The sequence below is a fragment of the Salmo salar genome, chromosome 26 (genome assembly GCF_965601325.2).
Source record: "Salmo salar chromosome 26, fSalSal1, whole genome shotgun sequence".
Lineage (NCBI taxonomy): Eukaryota > Metazoa > Chordata > Actinopteri > Salmoniformes > Salmonidae > Salmo > Salmo salar.
Genome location: NC_138316.1, coordinates 49,230,462 through 49,253,023, shown reverse-complemented (window position 1 = coordinate 49,253,023; position 22,562 = coordinate 49,230,462). Strand labels below are relative to the sequence as shown.

At 39.9% G+C, this 22,562-nt stretch overlaps 1 protein-coding gene across 2 annotated transcripts in view; it reads left to right on the top strand.

Moving 5' to 3' along the window:
• The first annotated feature begins 3,085 nt into the window (after nt 1–3,085).
• The window catches only part of LOC106587951 (troponin I, fast skeletal muscle), a 93,314-nt gene continuing 73,837 nt past the window's right edge, over nt 3,086–22,562 (top strand). The window contains exons 1-5 of one of the 2 annotated variants that reach the window (XM_082969811.1): nt 3,086–3,266; nt 9,692–9,725; nt 9,870–9,906; nt 10,378–10,506; nt 10,826–10,915. In XM_082969811.1, the coding sequence (XP_082825937.1) occupies nt 9,718–9,725; nt 9,870–9,906; nt 10,378–10,506; nt 10,826–10,915 (264 nt within the window). In that variant the 5' untranslated portion in view covers nt 3,086–3,266; nt 9,692–9,717. Of the gene's footprint in view, nt 3,267–3,897; nt 4,108–9,691; nt 9,726–9,869; nt 9,907–10,377; nt 10,507–10,825; nt 10,916–22,562 lie in introns of those variants that run through there. The other variant, XM_045708965.2, reaches the window with a different exon arrangement.

The following is a 22,562-nucleotide window of genomic DNA, read 5'->3' as shown; positions in this document are numbered from 1 at the left end:
AGAAGGGGTTTCCTATTGAAAGCACTGTGCTCAGTTAGAAGGGGTTTCCTATTGAAAACACTGTGCTCAGTTAGAAGGGGTTTCCTATTGAAAACACTGTAGTCAGTTAGAAGGGGTTTCCTATTGAAAACACTGTGCTCAGTTAGAAGGGGTTTCCTATTGAAAACACTGTGCTCAGTTAGAAGGTATTTCCTATTGAAAACACTGTGCTCAGTTAGAAGGGGTTTCCTATTGAAAACACTGTGCTCAGTTAGAAGGGGTTTCCTATTGAAAACACTGTGCTCAGTTAGAAGGGGTTTCCTATTGAAAACACTGTGCTCAGTTAGAAGGGGTTTCCTATTGAAAACACTGTGCTCAGTTAGAAGGGGTTTCCTATTGAAAACACTGTGCTCAGTTAGAAGGGGTTTCCTATTGAAAACACTGTGCTCAGTTAGAAGGGGTTTCCTATTGAAAACACTGTAGTCAGTTAGAAGGGGTTTCCTATTGAAAACACTGTGCTCAGTTAGAAGGGGTTTCCTATTGAAAACACTGTGCTCAGTTAGAAGGGGTTTCCTATTGAAAACACTGTGCTCAGTTAGAAGGGGTTTCCTATTGAAAACACTGTAGTCAGTTAGAAGGGGTTTCCTATTGAAAACACTGTAGTCAGTTAGAAGGGGTTTCCTATTGAAAACACTGTGCTCAGTTAGAAGGGGTTTCCTATTGAAAACACTGTGCTCAGTTAGAAGGTGTTTCCTATTGAAAACACTGTGCTCAGTTAGAAGGGGTTTCCTATTGAAAACACTGTAGTCAGTTAGAAGGGGTTTCCTATTGAAAACACTGTGCTCAGTTAGAATGGGTTTCCTATTGAAAACACTGTGCTCAGTTAGAAGGTGTTTCCTATTGATAAGCTAAATCAGATGACCTGAAACAGCTTGGCAGTGAAGGGCTGTTTCTGTTCATAACATGGAGCCATCTTGTTTCTACAGTTTACTACTTTACCAGGAAACAGGGACAATGGCTCGTCTTCAGAGGTAACTGTTGTTTAAACCTTTTAAACACGGACCATTTGTTCTACATTTGAAGTAATTACTGTACTTGTTGACGTGTTACTGCGTTGTTAGGAGCCAGTAACATAACCATCCTGCTGCAGCCACTAGAACGTCTGCTATAACACCAATACATTTTCATTTGGCTTTCCAACAAACAGGAAGCAATGGCTCGTCTTCAGATGTAACTGTTGTTTAAAGCTTTTCTCTAGTAGTATCTACCCAAGCATATTACTTCCTCTTATCCTTAACCACTGTACAGAAACAGTACATCTATAAAGTCCAACTCTAGTCATAATATTTGTCCTATTTCACACATGTACAAGTGTGTATTAATATACATGTGTGAAATGGAAATGAGTTTTTTACATATCCCAACTCCCCCTAAGACACCCTCGGAGAGCCAGGTGACATTTGAGATAAAAACCAAGAAAAAGGATTAACTTGTTCTCCATGAACATAATCAACTAAATCCCATGTCTCCAAATCAACCCTGGGCCCTTAGACGGTAACAATATATCCTGTTCATAAGTGTCATTCTGAGTTGAGTAAACCTGGAAGTAAACCCCATGGTGGGACGAGGTGGGACTAGGTGGCATAACTCTCTGTCAGACAGGCAGGGGGCAGCACTATGTCAATACGTCATAAAAGAAGAATAACAGTCTTGAAGGCTGGGGTTATTTATATGAAAGGATCCTGAGGGCAGTGGCTGCAGCCTGCCAAGTGAAGGGATGGGTTGGTGTCTGTGCCTGAGGGAGAGGGTGGCATGGTGGGGGCACTGGGGGGTGGAGGGGCAGGGTGGGGGCACTGGGGAGTGGAGGGGCAGGGTGGGGGCACTGGGGAGTGGGGGCACTGGGGAGTGGAGGGGCAGGGTGGGGGCACTGGGGGGTGGAGGGGCAGGGTGGGGGCACTAGGGAGTGGAGGGGCAGGGTGGGGGCACTGGGGGGTGGAGGGGCAGGGTGGGGGCACTGGGGAGTGGAGGGGCAGGGTGGGGGCACTGGGGGGTGGAGGGGCAGGGTGGGGGCACTGGGGGGTGGGTGGCAGTGTGGGGGGGGGGCACTAGGGAGTGGAGGGGCAGGGTGGGGGCACTGGGGAGTGGAGGGGCAGGGTGGGGGCACTGGGGAGTGGAGGGGCAGGGTGGGGGCACTGGGGAGTGGAGGGGCAGGGTGAAAGGCACTGGGGAGTGGAGGGGCAGGGTGGGGGCACTGGGGAGTGGAGGGGCAGGGTGGGGGCACTGGGGAGTGGAGGGGCAGGGTGAAAGGCACTGGGGAGTGGAGGGGCAGGGTGGGGGCACTGGGGAGTGGAGGGGCAGGGTGGGGGGGGCACTGGGGAGTGGAGGGGCAGGGTGGGGGCACTGGGGAGTGGAGGGGCAGGGTGGGGGGGGCACTAGGGAGTGGAGGGGCAGGGTGGGGGCACTGGGGAGTGGAGGGGCAGGGTGGGGGGGGGGCACTGGGGAGTGGAGGGGCAGGGTGGGGGCACTGGGGGGTGGAGGGGCAGGGTGGGGGCACTGGGGAGTGGAGGGGCAGGGTGGGGGCACTGGGGGGTGGAGGGGCAGGGTGGGGGCACTGGGGGGTGGGTGGCAGTGTGGGGGGGGGGCACTAGGGAGTGGAGGGGCAGGGTGGGGGCACTGGGGAGTGGAGGGGCAGGGTGGGGGCACTGGGGAGTGGAGGGGCAGGGTGGGGGCACTGGGGAGTGGAGGGGCAGGGTGAAAGGCACTGGGGAGTGGAGGGGCAGGGTGGGGGCACTGGGGAGTGGAGGGGCAGGGTGGGGGCACTGGGGAGTGGAGGGGCAGGGTGAAAGGCACTGGGGAGTGGAGGGGCAGGGTGGGGGCACTGGGGAGTGGAGGGGCAGGGTGGGGGGGGCACTGGGGAGTGGAGGGGCAGGGTGGGGGCACTGGGGAGTGGAGGGGCAGGGTGGGGGGGGCACTAGGGAGTGGAGGGGCAGGGTGGGGGCACTGGGGAGTGGAGGGGCAGGGTGGGGGGGGGGGCACTGGGGAGTGGAGGGGCAGGGTGGGGGCACTGGGGGGATGAGATAGACTTTCAGAAGAGTGTCGGCCCATTGGTCTGGGTTGGTCTTCAAGTCCATAAAGAGTTAGGCAGGATAGTGCTGAGCCATCACTGGACAGCATTAAAACAACCGTCTGTCCATGGCTGTTACAGCCACCCACAGCAGTCCTCCCTTCTGCCACTGCAGTCCCACGTTCTGTACCACTACTGCCCTGTTGGCCGGATTAACTCATAGGTGAGCCCCTCTGTTCTGTCTGATCCTGTCTGGTCTGCCTGATCCTCTCTGGTCTGCCTGATCCTCTCTGGTCTGTCTGATCCTCTCTGTTCTGTCTGATCCTCTCTGTTCTGTCTGATCCTGTCTGATCCTGTCTGATCATCTCTGGTCTGCCTGATCCTCTCTGGTCTGCCTGATCCTCTCTGGTCTGTCTGATCCTCTCTGTTCTGTCTGATCCTCTCTGGTCTGTCTGATCATCTCTGGTCTGCCTGATCCTCTCTGGTCTGCCTGATCCTCTCTGGTCTGCCTGATCCTCTCTGTTCTGTCTGATCCTGTCTGATCCTGTCTGATCCTCTCTGTTCTGTCTGATCCTGTCTGATCCTCTCTGTTCTGTCTGATCCTCTCTGTTCTGTCTGATCATCTCTGGTCTGCCTGATCCTGTGTGTGTGTGTGTGTGTGTGTGTGTGTGTGTGTGTGTGTGTGTGTGTGAGATATAGTTGTCTGTCCCCTGTCCTAGTTCAACTATGGTACACTGAACGTGTGAATCATAAATGTCTATCATTAGTTAACTGATAGGTGAGCCCCTCTCTCTCTGTGTGTGTGTGAGATTAGGTTGTGTCCCTGTCTTAGTTGAGCTATAGTACCACTGGGAACACTAGCATTGCTCTGGTCTGGAACACCGTTTTCCTGTGTTTGGTGGTTTTGGTCATGATGAGGTGATAACATGAGGAATGAGCTGTGGTCACCTGAACTACTGGAGTCCTGTGTTTCTGTCAGTTGTGGCTGTTAGTAGCACAATGGATTAGAAAAATCTCCATTTCATTTTTTAAATCAATACGTTATGGCTGATTCCTTCATCAAGGTATTTTCCCATCTCTACCTCATAATGTATCTGATTGGTTAAATGGTTAACTGTGTGTTGGGGAATGTTCATATTCATGTGTGAAGTGTCTGAATCCAGGAAGAGATCAGACAGCGATGTCATAACGGTTTAATACGATGCGGTCATTAATTGTCTGAAAGGGTTTGGGTGTGTAGGTGAAGCAGGATAATGGACCCATGCAGTATTAAAGGTTATAGGCATTTCAAAGGAACACCATCTTTTACGATTCGTAATGACAATGATGGATGGGAACCTCACAGACATTTAAATATCCTCTTAATGTTTAAAAATGATATCTGAGATGTCACAGTGAACCAAATTCACCAAATGTCAAAAGTCAATTAGGAAAAAGCATTTCAGAGTGAGAACATTTTCTGATCCGTAATGACAAATGACAAATCACAGGTCGGCAGGAAGCCTAGTGGTTAGAGCGTTGGGCCAGTAACCAGCAGGTAGCCTAGTGGTTAGAGTGTTGGGCTAGTAACCAGTAGGTAGCCTAGTGGTTAGAGCGTTGGGCCAGTAACCAGCAGGTATCCTAGTGGTTAGAGCGTTGGGTCAGTAACCAGCAGGTAGCCTAGTGGTTAGAGCGTTGGGCCAGTAACCAGCAGGTAGTCTAGTGGTTAGAGAGTTGAGCCAGTAACCAGCAGGTAGTCTAGTGGTTAGAGTGTTGGGCCAGTAACCAGCAGGTATCCTAGTGGTTAGAGTGTTGGGTCAGTAACCAGCAGGTAGCCTAGTGGTTAGAGCGTTGGGCCAGTAACCAGCAGGTAGCCTAGTGGTTAGAGCTTTAGGTCAGTAACCAGCAGGTAGCCTAGTGGTTAGAGCGTTGGGTCAGTAACCAGCAGGTAGCCTAGTGGTTAGAGCGTTGGGTCAGTAACCTGCAGGTAGCCTAGTGGTTAGAGCGTTGGGTCAGTAACCAGCAGGTAGCCTAGTGGTTAGAGCGTTGGGCCAGTAACCAGCAGGTAGCCTAGTGGTTAGAGCTTTGGGCCAGTAACCGAAAGGTTGCTAGATTGAATCCCAGAGCTGACAAGGTAAAAATCTGTTGTTCTGTCCCTGAACAAGGCAGTTAACCCACTGTTCCTAGTGTAACTGATGTGAAATGGCTAGCTAGTTAGCGGTGGTGCGTGCTAGTAGTGTTTGAATTGGGTGATGTCACTCGCTCTGAGACATGAAGTAGTTGTTCCCCTTGCTCTGCAAGGGCTGCGGCTTTTGTGGCGCGAAGGGTAACAAGGTTTCGTGGGTGACTGTTGTTGATGTGTGCAGAGGGTCCCTGGTTCAAGCCCAGGTTGGGGTGAGGAGAGGGACAGAAGCTCTACTGTTACACTAGGCCATCATTGTAAATAAGAATTTGTTCTTAACTGACTTGCCTAGTTAAATAAAGGTTAAATAAAAAAATAAAAAAATACAGGCGGCCTATCCCTAAATCAGACTATATTCATATTAATGACAGATGATACAGGTAGCCTATCCCTGAATCAGACTATATTCATATTAATGACAGATGATACAGGCAGCCTATCCCTAAATCAGACTATATTCATATTAATGACAGATGATACAGGTAGCCTATCCCTGAATCAGACTATATTCATATTAATGACAGATGATACAGGCAGCCTATCCCTGAATCAGACTATATTCATATTAATGACAGATGATACAGGCAGCCTATCCCTGAATCAGACTAGATTCATATTAATGACAGATGATACAGGCAGCCTATCCCTGAATCAGACTAGATTCATATTAATGACAGATGATACAGGCAGCCTATCCCTGAATCAGACTAGATTCATATTAATGACAGATGATACAGGCAGCCTATCCCTGAATCAGACTAGATTCATATTAATGACAGATGATACAGGCAGCCTATCCCTGAATCAGACTAGATTCATATTAATGACAGATGATACAGGCAGCCTATCCCTGAATCAGACTAGATTCATATTAATGACAGATGATACAGGCAGCCTATCCCTGAATCAGACTAGATTCATATTAATGACAGATGATACAGGCAGCCTATCCCTGAATCAGACTAGATTCATATTAATGACAGATGATACAGGTAGCCTATCCCTGAATCAGACTAGATTCATATTAATGACAGATGATACAGGCAGCCTATCCCTGAATCAGACTAGATTCATATTAATGACAGATGATACAGGTAGCCTATCCCTGAATCAGACTAGATTCATATTAATGACAGATGATACAGGCAGCCTATCCCTGAATCAGACTATATTCATATTAATGACAGATGATACAGGCAGCCTATCCCTGAATCAGACTAGATTCATATTAATGACAGATGATACAGGCAGCCTATCCCTGAATCAGACTAGATTCATATTAATGACAGATGATACAGGCAGCCTATCCCTGAATCAGACTAGATTCATATTAATGACAGATGATACAGGCAGCCTATCCCTGAATCAGACTAGATTCATATTAATGACAGATGATACAGGCAGCCTATCCCTGAATCAGACTAGATTCATATTAATGACAGATGATACAGGCAGCCTATCCCTGAATCAGACTAGATTCATATTAATGACAGATGATACAGGCAGCCTATCCCTGAATCAGACTAGATTCATATTAATGACAGATGATACAGGCAGCCTATCCCTGAATCAGACTAGATTCATATTAATGACAGATGATACAGGCAGCCTATCCCTGAATCAGACTAGATTCATATTAATGACAGATGATACAGGCAGCCTATCCCTGAATCAGACTAGATTCATAGGATAGTTTTTCTTTATGTTGGTTTATCTCACTGAGTTGACAGCAGATATCCTGCAGACATGATTACTTTACAATCTGAGGATGCTACCATTCCATCTGCCTCTGGCCCCGTCCACCAACTGGGGCCAAAGACCTCATCAACAACTTAGCACCGACACTCCAGCCTATTAAGTTACCCCATGGTGTGTTTTAAATATGGGCCATGTGAGACATATTGTCTACGATGATATGTTTGATTAGAAAATAGATTGTGGTTCACTTACATATGTAGGCTATCTGTGGTTCTGGCTTCATATCGCTGGGGTTTCACTGTATGGTTTTTAAAATTCAGATCTATTTTTTAGTGATCTATTTAAATTACATGTATTTTCTATTTTATTCTTATGGTCACAAAACAGTGACAACATGACCACCTGTCGGGTCGGGTCTGTGGCTCAGTTGGTAGAGCATGGTGTTTGCAACGCCAGCATGGTGTGTGCAACGCCAGCATGGTGTGTGCAATGCCAGGGTTGTGGGTTTGATTCCCACGGGGGGCCAGTACAAAATAAATAAATAAATAAAATGCATGAAATTAAATGTATGAAATGTATGCATTCACTACTGTAAGTCGCTCTGGGATAAGAGCGTCTGCTAAATGACTAAAAATGTAAAAACAAAATAAAAATGTATTACTCAGTAATAGTCGGTAGTCAGTAATTGCCAGTAATAGTCAGTAGTAGTCAGTAATTGCCAGTAATACTCGGTAATAGTCGGCAATACTCAGTAATAATCGGTAATAGTCGGTAATAGTCAGTGATAGTCGGTAATACTCTGTAATAGTCAGTGATAGTCGGTAATACTCTGTAATAGTCGACAGTAGTCAGTAATACTCGGTAATAGTCAGTAATACTCAATAATACTCAGTAATAATCCAAGTATTACAGTGAATAGGAATATTAATTTCCTTTGAAGTTGAAGACCTTTAGGAAAAATCTTATGCACTTTAGAACGTGTCCTGGCTGAAGGTTGTTTGTTTCTGTCTGTAACAGCCAAGTCGTGGTGAGAACAGCTGATACCTCACACAGTATCAGATCTTAATGGCAATTAGGAGACTTATAGCTAAACTTAGCAGCTAGTTTCATTCCCTAAGTCTCTTTCAGTGTTTTCATGTGTTTTCCAATGTATATCAGTTGACAGAAAAATGATCGAAAACATAGATGTACAATTTGAATTGAAAATACTTTATTTAGTGACGTAACACATTGTATACTTTATGTCCAACCTTTTGCTTTATGTTATAGTTGTTTTTGAAGATGATGAAGACTTTGTAACATAATGGTCCCTGGGGGATGCATAGACTATTCCAGGCTGTATCACAACCGGCCGTGATTGGGAGTTTAATTTTTTAAAATATATTTCACCTTTATTTAACCAGGTGCGACAAAAACAACAATCACAAGAATGATCCCTGACCAAGGGAAGAATGCTCCCTGACCAAGGGAAGAATGCTCCCTGACCAAGGGAAGAATGCTCCCTGAACAAGGGAAGAATGCTCCCTGACCAAGAGAAGAATTCTCCCTGACCAAGGGAAGAATGCTCCCTGACCAAGGGAAGAATGCTCCCTGAACAAGGGAAGAATGCTCCCTGACTAAGGGAAGAATGCTCCCTGACTAAGGGAAGAATTCTCCCTGACCAAGGGAAGAATGCTCCCAGACCAAGGGAAGAATGCTCCCTGACCAAGAGAAGAATGCTCCCTGACCAAGGGAAGAATGCTCCCTGACCAAGAGAAGAATTCTCCCTGACCAAGGGAAGAATGCTCCCTGACCAAGAGAAGAATGCTCCCTGACCAAGGGAAGAATGCTCCCTGATCAAGGGAAGGTACCTCCCTGACCAAGGGAAGAATGCTCCCTGACCAAGGGAAGGTACCTCCCTGACCAAGGGAAGGATATCTACATGCTGTATTGCCTCTGACCATCATGTTTGAACCAGGTTCTCATGTTGTGGAGACTAGCTTTAGTCATTTGTAAAAGCTGTTTTGCTTGTTGGGTTGATTGATCACCTAGAACTGAATCTAATGTAGTCTAGTGACTCAGTAGATTCACCACAAACAGTCATGTCTTTAATAGTTGGCTGTTGATAGATTTTATGGAGGCTGTTTTTAGTACTTGCTCTTATTGTGTAATTGAGATCTGAAACCTGGCAGAAGACACTTCTAGAAGGCTCCAGGGTTGCATCCCAAATGCACTATATAGGGAATAGAGTGCCATTGGTCTCTGGTCAAAAGTAGTGCACTATATAGGGGAAAGGGGGCCATTTGGGACTCAAGGGCAAATTTTTTGATTTGTTGACTTTTCACAAACTTCTCACCAGGTGGCAGTATGCACACAAAACTGTGGACTGGTGTAGTGCTGTAAACATACCACCATGGGGAGTGAGGGGAGTAGACAACACAGGCAAACCAGTTCTGAGCTTTTGCCTAACTATTGGCAAAAGAGTTGATCTGATTGGTTAAAAGAGTTGATCTGATTGGTCAAAAGATCAATTAGTGGAAAAGGATCAGAATTGGGCTGCATGTGTAAACGCAGCCATAGTAATCCGATCCACCACTCTGGCATTTGGAGGAGAAAGCTGGATTATGATAATTTGATGATTTGGTTGTTAAGTAAAGGAACAAGGAACATGATAGGGGATCTTCCTTGGAACTGGCATATGTGTGTCATGCCTGCCGTACAACTTTGTGTCGTTTTTTTCATTGGATGGAATTCATTGTATAAAACCAGCAGAATATAATTTAACAAAAGTGTTTTTACTTCTTCCTCAGAAAGGTGAAAAGACCAAACAGCCATCATGTCTGAGTGAGTAAAAGTGGATTTCAACATTAGGAAAACATTTACAGAATATCTTGCATATATCCAGAATTGTCTTTCTTTTACAAAATGGTCATACCTGTTCCTGAACAACAAGAGAATGACATTAATTGTACTCACTCTTTCTGACAGGAAAAAGATGTCATCGAGCCGCAAGCATCATCTGAAGGTAACCAACGGCAACTTCCATGACCTCTTCATGACCTCTCTAAGATTCTATCCAGTTAGTGACTCAACAGAGATCTTATATAAATGGCTTAGAGATCTCTTACCTCTTAAACATCATGACAAAAATGCCACATGACTATATTAAAAACAAAAAAAATACATTTTAAGTGAGAATAGGCATTGGTCTGAAGCCAAAAAACAGTGATTCACATGAGCACCACAATGCCTATTCCACCCATGCTCTACCAAGGTTTTCCAGCACACAGCTTTGACCTACTACAGTAACTATGTTGGTATTGTACTTCCAGCTATGTGTAGGCAGGTTGCTTAGGATTCAAACCTTCTACCGTAACTAGATCAACACACCAACTGAAATATAAATCTCATGTAAATGTCTGTAAAATGCTTCAGATAAAGCATCTGTCAAGTACGTAAAAAGAAAAACAGTTGCCGTGTTGTTGCTGTCCCTCAGAGTTTGATGCTCCAGATCGCCCAGGAACTGATAGCGGAAGAGGAAGCCCAGTCTTTAGAGGACAGGAAGCAGTACATGAGTGAAAATATCGCTCCCCTGCAGCTCACAGGATCCATTGCAGAACTCCAGGTATCACATAGGCTGCGTTGAGGCAGCCCAATTCTGATCATGTTTTTCACTAATTGTTCTGTTGACCAATCAGCTCTGAAAAAGATTTCATATGAAAAGACCTGATGTGATTGGTCAATAGACCAATTAGTATAAAAAGATCCGAATTGGGCTGTCTGTGTTAATGCCAGTTGTAGCTGTTATCGTTTCCTTTCACAATATAACAGTACAATTGGATTGCATTTTACATGATTAATATCCCTTTTAACAACAATGTTTGTAATGTAACACATTGGCTGTCTGTGTCGTGTTATCAGTCGCTGTGATTGTCTCTGAACAGGACCTGTGTAAGAAGATGCACCAGAGGATTGATGTGATAGATGAGGAGAGATATGACCTGGGCAGCAAAGTTGGCAAAAGTGATAAAGAGGTGAGTTATATCTGTTATACTGTAACGATAAAGAGGTGGGGTTATATCTGTTATACTGTAATGATAAAGGGGTGGGGTTATATCTGATCTGTAATGATAAAGAGGTGGGGTTATATCTGTTATACTGTAATGATAAAGAGGTGGGGTTATATCTGTTATACTGTAATGATAAAGAGGTGGGGTTATATCTGTTATACTGTAATGATAAAGAGGTGGGGTTATATCTGTTATACTGTAATGATAAAGAGGTGGGGTTATATCTGATCTGTAATGATAAAGAGGTGGGGTTATATCTGTTATACTGTAATGATAAAGAGGTGGGGTTATATCTGTTATACTGTAATGATAAAGAGGTGGGGTTATATCTGTTATACTGTAATGATAAAGAGGTGGGGTTATACCTGATCTGTAATGATAAAGAGGTGGGGTTATATCTGTTATACTGTAATGATAAAGAGGTGGAGTTATATCTGTTATACTGTAATGATAAAGAGGTGTGGTTATATCTGATCTGTAATGATAAAGAGGTGGGGTTATATCTGATCTGTAATGATAAAGAGGTGGGGTTATATCTGTTATACTGTAATGATAAAGAGGTGGGGTTATATCTGTTATACTGTAATGATAAAGAGGTGGGGTTATATCTGATCTGTAATGATAAAGAGGTGGGGTCATATCTGATCTGTAATGATAAAGAGGTGGGGTTATATCTGTTATACTGTAATGATAAAGAGGTGGGGATATATCTGTTATACTGTAATGATAAAGAGGTGGGGTTATATCTGATCTGTAATGATAAAGAGGTGGGGTTATATCTGATATTTAATGATAAAGAGGTGGGGTTATATCTGTTATACTGTAATGATAAAGAGGTGGGGTTATATCTGTTATACTGTACTGATAAAGAGGTGGGGTTATATCTGATCTGTAATGATAAAGAGGTGGGGTTATATCTGTTATACTGTAATGCTAAAGAGGTGGAGTTATATCTGTTATACTGTATTGATAAAGAGGTGGAGTTATATCTGTTATACTGTAATGATAAAGAGGTGGGGTTATATATGGTATACTGTATTGATAAAGAGGTGGGGTTATATCTGTTATACTGTAATGATAAAGAGGTGGGGTTATATCTGATCTGTAATGATAAAGAGGTGGGGTTATATCTGTTATACTGTAATGATAAAGAGGTGGGGTTATATCTGTTATACTGTAATGATAAAGAGGTGGGGTTATATCTGATCTGTAATGATAAAGAGGTGGGGTTATATCTGTTATACTGTAATGATAAAGAGGTGGGGTTATATCTGATCTGTAATGATAAAGAGGTGGGGTTATATCTGTTATACTGTAATGATAAAGAGGTGGGGTTATATCTGATATACTGTAATGATAAAGAGGTGGGGTTATATCTGATATACTGTAATGATAAAGAGGTGGGGTTATATCTGTTATACTGTAATGATAAAGAGGTGGGGTTATATCTGATCTGTAATGATAAAGAGGTGGGGTTATATCTGTTATACTTTAATGATAAAGAGGTGGGGTTATATCTGATCTGTAATGATAAAGAGGTGGGGTTATATCTGTTATACTGTAATGATAAAGAGGTGGGGTTATATCTGATCTGTAATGATAAAGAGGTGGGGTTATATCTGTTATACTGTAATGATAAAGAGGTGGGGTTATATCTGATCTGTAATGATAAAGAGGTGGGGTTATATCTGTTATACTGTAATGATAAAGAGGTGGGGTTATATCTGTTATACTGCAATGATAAAGAGGTGGGGTTATATCTGATCTGTAATGATAAAGAGGTGGGGTTATATCTGATCTGTAATGATAAAGAGGTGGGGTTATATCTGTTATACTGTAATGATAAAGAGGTGGGGTTATATCTGTTATACTGTAATGATAAAGAGGTGGGGTTATATCTGTTATACTGTAATGATAAAGAGGTGGAGTTATGTCTGTTATACTGTATTGATAAAGAGGTGGGGTTATATCTGTTATACTGTAATGATAAAGAGGTGGGGTTATATCTGATCTGTAATGATAAAGAGGTGGGGTTATATCTGTTATACTGTAATGATAAAGAGGTGGGGTTATATCTGTTATACTGTAATGATAAAGAGGTGGGGTTATATCTGATCTGTAATGATAAAGAGGTGGGGTTATATCTGTTATACTGTATTGATAAAGAGGTGGGGTTATATCTGATATACTGTAATGATAATGAGTTGGGGTTATATCTGTTATACTGTAATGATAAAGAGGTGGGGTTATATCTGTTATACTGTAATGATAAAGAGGTGGGGTTATATCTGATCTGTAATGATAAAGAGGTGGGGTTATATCTGTTATACTGTAATGATAAAGAGGTGGAGTTATATCTGTTATACTGTAATGATAAAGAGGTGGGGTTATATCTGATCTGTAATGATAAAGAGGTGGGGTTATATCTGATCTGTAATGATAAAGAGGTGGGGTTATATCTGTTATACTGTAATGATAAAGAGGTGGCGTTATATCTGTTATACTGTAATGATAAAGAGGTGGGGTTATATCTGATCTGTAATGATAAAGAGGTGGGGTTATATCTGTTATACTGTAATGATAAAGAGGTGGGGTTATATCTGTTATACTGTAATGATAAAGAGGTGGGGTTATATCTGTTATACTGTAATGATAAAGAGGTGGGGTTATATCTGATCTGTAATGATAAAGAGGTGGGGTTATATCTGATCTGTAATGATAAAGAGGTGGGGTTATATCTGATCTGTAATGATAAAGAGGTGGGGTTATATCTGATCTGTAATGATAAAGAGGTGGGGTTATATCTGATCTGTAATGATAAAGAGGTGGGGTTATATCTCTTATACTGTAATGATAAAGAGGTGGGGTTATATCTGATCTGTAATGATAAAGAGGTGGGGTTATATCTGATCTGTAATGATAAAGAGGTGGGGTTATATCTGATCTGTAATGATAAAGAGGTGGGGTTATATCTGATCTGTAATGATAAAGAGGTGGGGTTATATCTGTTATACTGTAATGATAAAGAGGTGGGGTTATATAAGATCTGTAATGATAAAGAGGTGGGGTTATATCTGATCTGTAATGATAAAGAGGTGGGGTTATATCTGTTATACTGTAATGATAAAGAGGTGGGGTTATATCTGTTATACTGTAATGATAAAGAGGTGGGGTTATATCTGTTATACTGCAATGATAAAGAGGTGGGGTTATATCTGATCTGTAATGATAAAGAGGTGGGGTTATATCTGATCTGTAATGATAAAGAGGTGGGGTTATATCTGATCTGTAATGATAAAGAGGTGGGGTTATATCTGATCTGTAATGATAAAGAGGTGGGGTTATATCTGATCTGTAATGATAAAGAGGTGGGGTTATATCTGTTATACTTTAATGATAAAGAGGTGGGGTTATATCTGTTATACTGTAATGATAAAGAAGTGGGGTTATATCTGATCTGTAATGATAAAGAGGTGGGGTTATATCTGTTATACTGTAATGATAAAGAGGTGGGGTTATATCTGTTATACTTTAATGATAAAGAGGTGGGGTTATATCTGATATACTGTAATGATAAAGAGGTGGGGTTATATCTGATATACTGTAATGATAAAGAGGTGGGGTTATATCTGATATACTGTAATGATAAAGAGGTGGGGTTATATCTGATCTGTAATGATAAAGAGGTGGGGTTATATCTGTTATACTGTAATGATAAAGTGGTGGGGTTATATCTGTTATACTGTAATGATAAAGAGGTGGGGTTATATCTGATCTGTAATGATAAAGAGGTGGGGTTATATCTGTTATACTGTAATGATAAAGAGGTGGGGTTATATCTGATCTGTAATGATAAAGAGGTGGGGTTATATCTGTTATACTGTAATGATAAAGAGGTGGGGTTATATCTGATCTGTAATGATAAAGAGGTGGGGTTATATCTGTTATACTGTAATGATAAAGAGGTGGGGTTATATCTGTTATACTGTAATGATAAAGAGGTGGGGTTATATCTGTTATACTGTAATGATAAAGAGGTGGGGTTATACCTGATCTGTAATGATAAAGAGGTGGGGTTATATCTGTTATACTGTAATGATAAAGAGGTGGAGTTATATCTGTTATACTGTAATGATAAAGAGGTGTGGTTATATCTGATCTGTAATGATAAAGAGGTGGGGTTATATCTGATCTGTAATGATAAAGAGGTGGGGTTATATCTGTTATACTGTAATGATAAAGAGGTGGGGTTATATCTGTTATACTGTAATGATAAAGAGGTGGGGTTATATCTGATCTGTAATGATAAAGAGGTGGGGTCATATCTGATCTGTAATGATAAAGAGGTGGGGTTATATCTGTTATACTGTAATGATAAAGAGGTGGGGATATATCTGTTATACTGTAATGATAAAGAGGTGGGGTTATATCTGATCTGTAATGATAAAGAGGTGGGGTTATATCTGATATTTAATGATAAAGAGGTGGGGTTATATCTGTTATACTGTAATGATAAAGAGGTGGGGTTATATCTGTTATACTGTACTGATAAAGAGGTGGGGTTATATCTGATCTGTAATGATAAAGAGGTGGGGTTATATCTGTTATACTGTAATGCTAAAGAGGTGGAGTTATATCTGTTATACTGTATTGATAAAGAGGTGGAGTTATATCTGTTATACTGTAATGATAAAGAGGTGGGGTTATATATGGTATACTGTATTGATAAAGAGGTGGGGTTATATCTGTTATACTGTAATGATAAAGAGGTGGGGTTATATCTGATCTGTAATGATAAAGAGGTGGGGTTATATCTGTTATACTGTAATGATAAAGAGGTGGGGTTATATCTGTTATACTGTAATGATAAAGAGGTGGGGTTATATCTGATCTGTAATGATAAAGAGGTGGGGTTATATCTGTTATACTGTAATGATAAAGAGGTGGGGTTATATCTGATCTGTAATGATAAAGAGGTGGGGTTATATCTGTTATACTGTAATGATAAAGAGGTGGGGTTATATCTGATATACTGTAATGATAAAGAGGTGGGGTTATATCTGATATACTGTAATGATAAAGAGGTGGGGTTATATCTGTTATACTGTAATGATAAAGAGGTGGGGTTATATCTGATCTGTAATGATAAAGAGGTGGGGTTATATCTGTTATACTTTAATGATAAAGAGGTGGGGTTATATCTGATCTGTAATGATAAAGAGGTGGGGTTATATCTGTTATACTGTAATGATAAAGAGGTGGGGTTATATCTGATCTGTAATGATAAAGAGGTGGGGTTATATCTGTTATACTGTAATGATAAAGAGGTGGGGTTATATCTGATCTGTAATGATAAAGAGGTGGGGTTATATCTGTTATACTGTAATGATAAAGAGGTGGGGTTATATCTGTTATACTGCAATGATAAAGAGGTGGGGTTATATCTGATCTGTAATGATAAAGAGGTGGGGTTATATCTGATCTGTAATGATAAAGAGGTGGGGTTATATCTGTTATACTGTAATGATAAAGAGGTGGGGTTATATCTGTTATACTGTAATGATAAAGAGGTGGGGTTATATCTGATCTGTAATGATAAAGAGGTGGGGTTATATCTGTTATACTGTAATGATAAAGAGGTGGCGTTATATCTGTTATACTGTAATGATAAAGAGGTGGGGTTATATCTGATCTGTAATGATAAAGAGGTGGGGTTATATCTGTTATACTGTAATGATAAAGAGGTGGGGTTATATCTGTTATACTGTAATGATAAAGAGGTGGGGTTATATCTGTTATACTGTAATGATAAAGAGGTGGGGTTATATCTGATCTGTAATGATAAAGAGGTGGGGTTATATCTGATCTGTAATGATAAAGAGGTGGGGTTATATCTGATCTGTAATGATAAAGAGGTGGGGTTATATCTGATCTGTAATGATAAAGAGGTGGGGTTATATCTGATCTGTAATGATAAAGAGGTGGGGTTATATCTCTTATACTGTAATGATAAAGAGGTGGGGTTATATCTGATCTGTAATGATAAAGAGGTGGGGTTATATCTGATCTGTAATGATAAAGAGGTGGGGTTATATCTGATCTGTAATGATAAAGAGGTGGGGTTATATCTGATCTGTAATGATAAAGAGGTGGGGTTATATCTGTTATACTGTAATGATAAAGAGGTGGGGTTATATAAGATCTGTAATGATAAAGAGGTGGGGTTATATCTGATCTGTAATGATAAAGAGGTGGGGTTATATCTGTTATACTGTAATGATAAAGAGGTGGGGTTATATCTGTTATACTGTAATGATAAAGAGGTGGGGTTATATCTGTTATACTGCAATGATAAAGAGGTGGGGTTATATCTGATCTGTAATGATAAAGAGGTGGGGTTATATCTGATCTGTAATGATAAAGAGGTGGGGTTATATCTGATCTGTAATGATAAAGAGGTGGGGTTATATCTGATCTGTAATGATAAAGAGGTGGGGTTATATCTGATCTGTAATGATAAAGAGGTGGGGTTATATCTGTTATACTTTAATGATAAAGAGGTGGGGTTATATCTGTTATACTGTAATGATAAAGAAGTGGGGTTATATCTGATCTGTAATGATAAAGAGGTGGGGTTATATCTGTTATACTGTAATGATAAAGAGGTGGGGTTATATCTGTTATACTTTAATGATAAAGAGGTGGGGTTATATCTGATATACTGTAATGATAAAGAGGTGGGGTTATATCTGATATACTGTAATGATAAAGAGGTGGGGTTATATCTGATATACTGTAATGATAAAGAGGTGGGGTTATATCTGATCTGTAATGATAAAGAGGTGGGGTTATATCTGTTATACTGTAATGATAAAGTGGTGGGGTTATATCTGTTATACTGTAATGATAAAGAGGTGGGGTTATATCTGATCTGTAATGATAAAGAGGTGGGGTTATATCTGTTATACTGTAATGATAAAGAGGTGGGGTTATATCTGATCTGTAATGATAAAGAGGTGGGGTTATATCTGTTATACTGTAATGATAAAGAGGTGGGGTTATATCTGATCTGTAATGATAAAGAGGTGGGGTTATATCTGTTATACTGTAATGATAAAGAGGTGGGGTTATATCTGTTATACTGTAATGATAAAGAGGTGGGGTTATATCTGTTATACTGTAATGATAAAGAGGTGGGGTTATACCTGATCTGTAATGATAAAGAGGTGGGGTTATATCTGTTATACTGTAATGATAAAGAGGTGGAGTTATATCTGTTATACTGTAATGATAAAGAGGTGTGGTTATATCTGATCTGTAATGATAAAGAGGTGGGGTTATATCTGATCTGTAATGATAAAGAGGTGGGGTTATATCTGTTATACTGTAATGATAAAGAGGTGGGGTTATATCTGTTATACTGTAATGATAAAGAGGTGGGGTTATATCTGATCTGTAATGATAAAGAGGTGGGGTCATATCTGATCTGTAATGATAAAGAGGTGGGGTTATATCTGTTATACTGTAATGATAAAGAGGTGGGGATATATCTGTTATACTGTAATGATAAAGAGGTGGGGTTATATCTGATCTGTAATGATAAAGAGGTGGGGTTATATCTGATATTTAATGATAAAGAGGTGGGGTTATATCTGTTATACTGTAATGATAAAGAGGTGGGGTTATATCTGTTATACTGTACTGATAAAGAGGTGGGGTTATATCTGATCTGTAATGATAAAGAGGTGGGGTTATATCTGTTATACTGTAATGCTAAAGAGGTGGAGTTATATCTGTTATACTGTATTGATAAAGAGGTGGAGTTATATCTGTTATACTGTAATGATAAAGAGGTGGGGTTATATATGGTATACTGTATTGATAAAGAGGTGGGGTTATATCTGTTATACTGTAATGATAAAGAGGTGGGGTTATATCTGATCTGTAATGATAAAGAGGTGGGGTTATATCTGTTATACTGTAATGATAAAGAGGTGGGGTTATATCTGTTATACTGTAATGATAAAGAGGTGGGGTTATATCTGATCTGTAATGATAAAGAGGTGGGGTTATATCTGTTATACTGTAATGATAAAGAGGTGGGGTTATATCTGATCTGTAATGATAAAGAGGTGGGGTTATATCTGTTATACTGTAATGATAAAGAGGTGGGGTTATATCTGATATACTGTAATGATAAAGAGGTGGGGTTATATCTGATATACTGTAATGATAAAGAGGTGGGGTTATATCTGTTATACTGTAATGATAAAGAGGTGGGGTTATATCTGATCTGTAATGATAAAGAGGTGGGGTTATATCTGTTATACTTTAATGATAAAGAGGTGGGGTTATATCTGATCTGTAATGATAAAGAGGTGGGGTTATATCTGTTATACTGTAATGATAAAGAGGTGGGGTTATATCTGATCTGTAATGATAAAGAGGTGGGGTTATATCTGTTATACTGTAATGATAAAGAGGTGGGGTTATATCTGATCTGTAATGATAAAGAGGTGGGGTTATATCTGTTATACTGTAATGATAAAGAGGTGGGGTTATATCTGTTATACTGCAATGATAAAGAGGTGGGGTTATATCTGATCTGTAATGATAAAGAGGTGGGGTTATATCTGATCTGTAATGATAAAGAGGTGGGGTTATATCTGTTATACTGTAATGATAAAGAGGTGGGGTTATATCTGTTATACTGTAATGATAAAGAGGTGGGGTTATATCTGTTATACTGTAATGATAAAGAGGTGGAGTTATGTCTGTTATACTGTATTGATAAAGAGGTGGGGTTATATCTGTTATACTGTAATGATAAAGAGGTGGGGTTATATCTGATCTGTAATGATAAAGAGGTGGGGTTATATCTGTTATACTGTAATGATAAAGAGGTGGGGTTATATCTGTTATACTGTAATGATAAAGAGGTGGGGTTATATCTGATCTGTAATGATAAAGAGGTGGGGTTATATCTGTTATACTGTATTGATAAAGAGGTGGGGTTATATCTGATATACTGTAATGATAATGAGTTGGGGTTATATCTGTTATACTGTAATGATAAAGAGGTGGGGTTATATCTGTTATACTGTAATGATAAAGAGGTGGGGTTATATCTGATCTGTAATGATAAAGAGGTGGGGTTATATCTGTTATACTGTAATGATAAAGAGGTGGAGTTATATCTGTTATACTGTAATGATAAAGAGGTGGGGTTATATCTGATCTGTAATGATAAAGAGGTGGGGTTATATCTGATCTGTAATGATAAAGAGGTGGGGTTATATCTGTTATACTGTAATGATAAAGAGGTGGCGTTATATCTGTTATACTGTAATGATAAAGAGGTGGGGTTATATCTGATCTGTAATGATAAAGAGGTGGGGTTATATCTGTTATACTGTAATGATAAAGAGGTGGGGTTATATCTGTTATACTGTAATGATAAAGAGGTGGGGTTATATCTGTTATACTGTAATGATAAAGAGGTGGGGTTATATCTGATCTGTAATGATAAAGAGGTGGGGTTATATCTGATCTGTAATGATAAAGAGGTGGGGTTATATCTGATCTGTAATGATAAAGAGGTGGGGTTATATCTGATCTGTAATGATAAAGAGGTGGGGTTATATCTGATCTGTAATGATAAAGAGGTGGGGTTATATCTGTTATACTGTAATGATAAAGAGGTGGGGTTATATCTGATCTGTAATGATAAAGAGGTGGGGTTATATCTGATCTGTAATGATAAAGAGGTGGGGTTATATCTGATCTGTAATGATAAAGAGGTGGGGTTATATCTGATCTGTAATGATAAAGAGGTGGGGTTATATCTGTTATACTGTAATGATAAAGAGGTGGGGTTATATAAGATCTGTAATGATAAAGAGGTGGGGTTATATCTGATCTGTAATGATAAAGAGGTGGGGTTATATCTGTTATACTGTAATGATAAAGAGGTGGGGTTATATCTGTTATACTGTAATGATAAAGAGGTGGGGTTATATCTGTTATACTGCAATGATAAAGAGGTGGGGTTATATCTGATCTGTAATGATAAAGAGGTGGGGTTATATCTGATCTGTAATGATAAAGAGGTGGGGTTATATCTGATCTGTAATGATAAAGAGGTGGGGTTATATCTGATCTGTAATGATAAAGAGGTGGGGTTATATCTGATCTGTAATGATAAAGAGGTGGGGTTATATCTGTTATACTTTAATGATAAAGAGGTGGGGTTATATCTGTTATACTGTAATGATAAAGAAGTGGGGTTATATCTGATCTGTAATGATAAAGAGGTGGGGTTATATCTGTTATACTGTAATGATAAAGAGGTGGGGTTATATCTGTTATACTTTAATGATAAAGAGGTGGGGTTATATCTGATATACTGTAATGATAAAGAGGTGGGGTTATATCTGATATACTGTAATGATAAAGAGGTGGGGTTATATCTGATATACTGTAATGATAAAGAGGTGGGGTTATATCTGATCTGTAATGATAAAGAGGTGGGGTTATATCTGTTATACTGTAATGATAAAGTGGTGGGGTTATATCTGTTATACTGTAATGATAAAGAGGTGGGGTTATATCTGATCTGTAATGATAAAGAGGTGGGGTTATATCTGTTATACTGTAATGATAAAGAGGTGGGGTTATATCTGATCTGTAATGATAAAGAGGTGGGGTTATATCTGTTATACTGTAATGATAAAGAGGTGGGGTTATATCTGATCTGTAATGATAAAGAGGTGGGGTTATATCTGTTATACTGTAATGATAAAGAGGTGGGGTTATATCTGTTATACTGCAATGATAAAGAGGTGGGGTTATATCTGATCTGTAATGATAAAGAGGTGGGGTTATATCTGATCTGTAATGATAAAGAGGTGGGGTTATATCTGTTATACTGTAATGATAAAGAGGTGGGGTTATATCTGTTATACTGTAATGATAAAGAGGTGGGGTTATATCTGTTATACTGTAATGATAAAGAGGTGGAGTTATGTCTGTTATACTGTATTGATAAAGAGGTGGGGTTATATCTGTTATACTGTAATGATAAAGAGGTGGGGTTATATCTGATCTGTAATGATAAAGAGGTGGGGTTATATCTGTTATACTGTAATGATAAAGAGGTGGGGTTATATCTGTTATACTGTAATGATAATGAGTTGGGGTTATATCTGTTATACTGTAATGATAAAGAGGTGGGGTTATATCTGTTATACTGTAATGATAAAGAGGTGGGGTTATATCTGATCTGTAATGATAAAGAGGTGGGGTTATATCTGTTATACTGTAATGATAAAGAGGTGGAGTTATATCTGTTATACTGTAATGATAAAGAGGTGGGGTTATATTTGATCTGTAATGATAAAGAGGTGGAGTTATATCTGTTATACTGTAATGATAAAGAGGTGGGGTTATATCTGATCTGTAATGATAAAGAGGTGGGGTTATATCTGTTATACTGTAATGATAAAGAGGTGGGGTTATATCTGATCTGTAATGATAAAGAGGTGGGGTTATATCTGATCTGTAATGATAAAGAGGTGGGGTTATATCTGTTATACTTTAATGATAAAGAGGT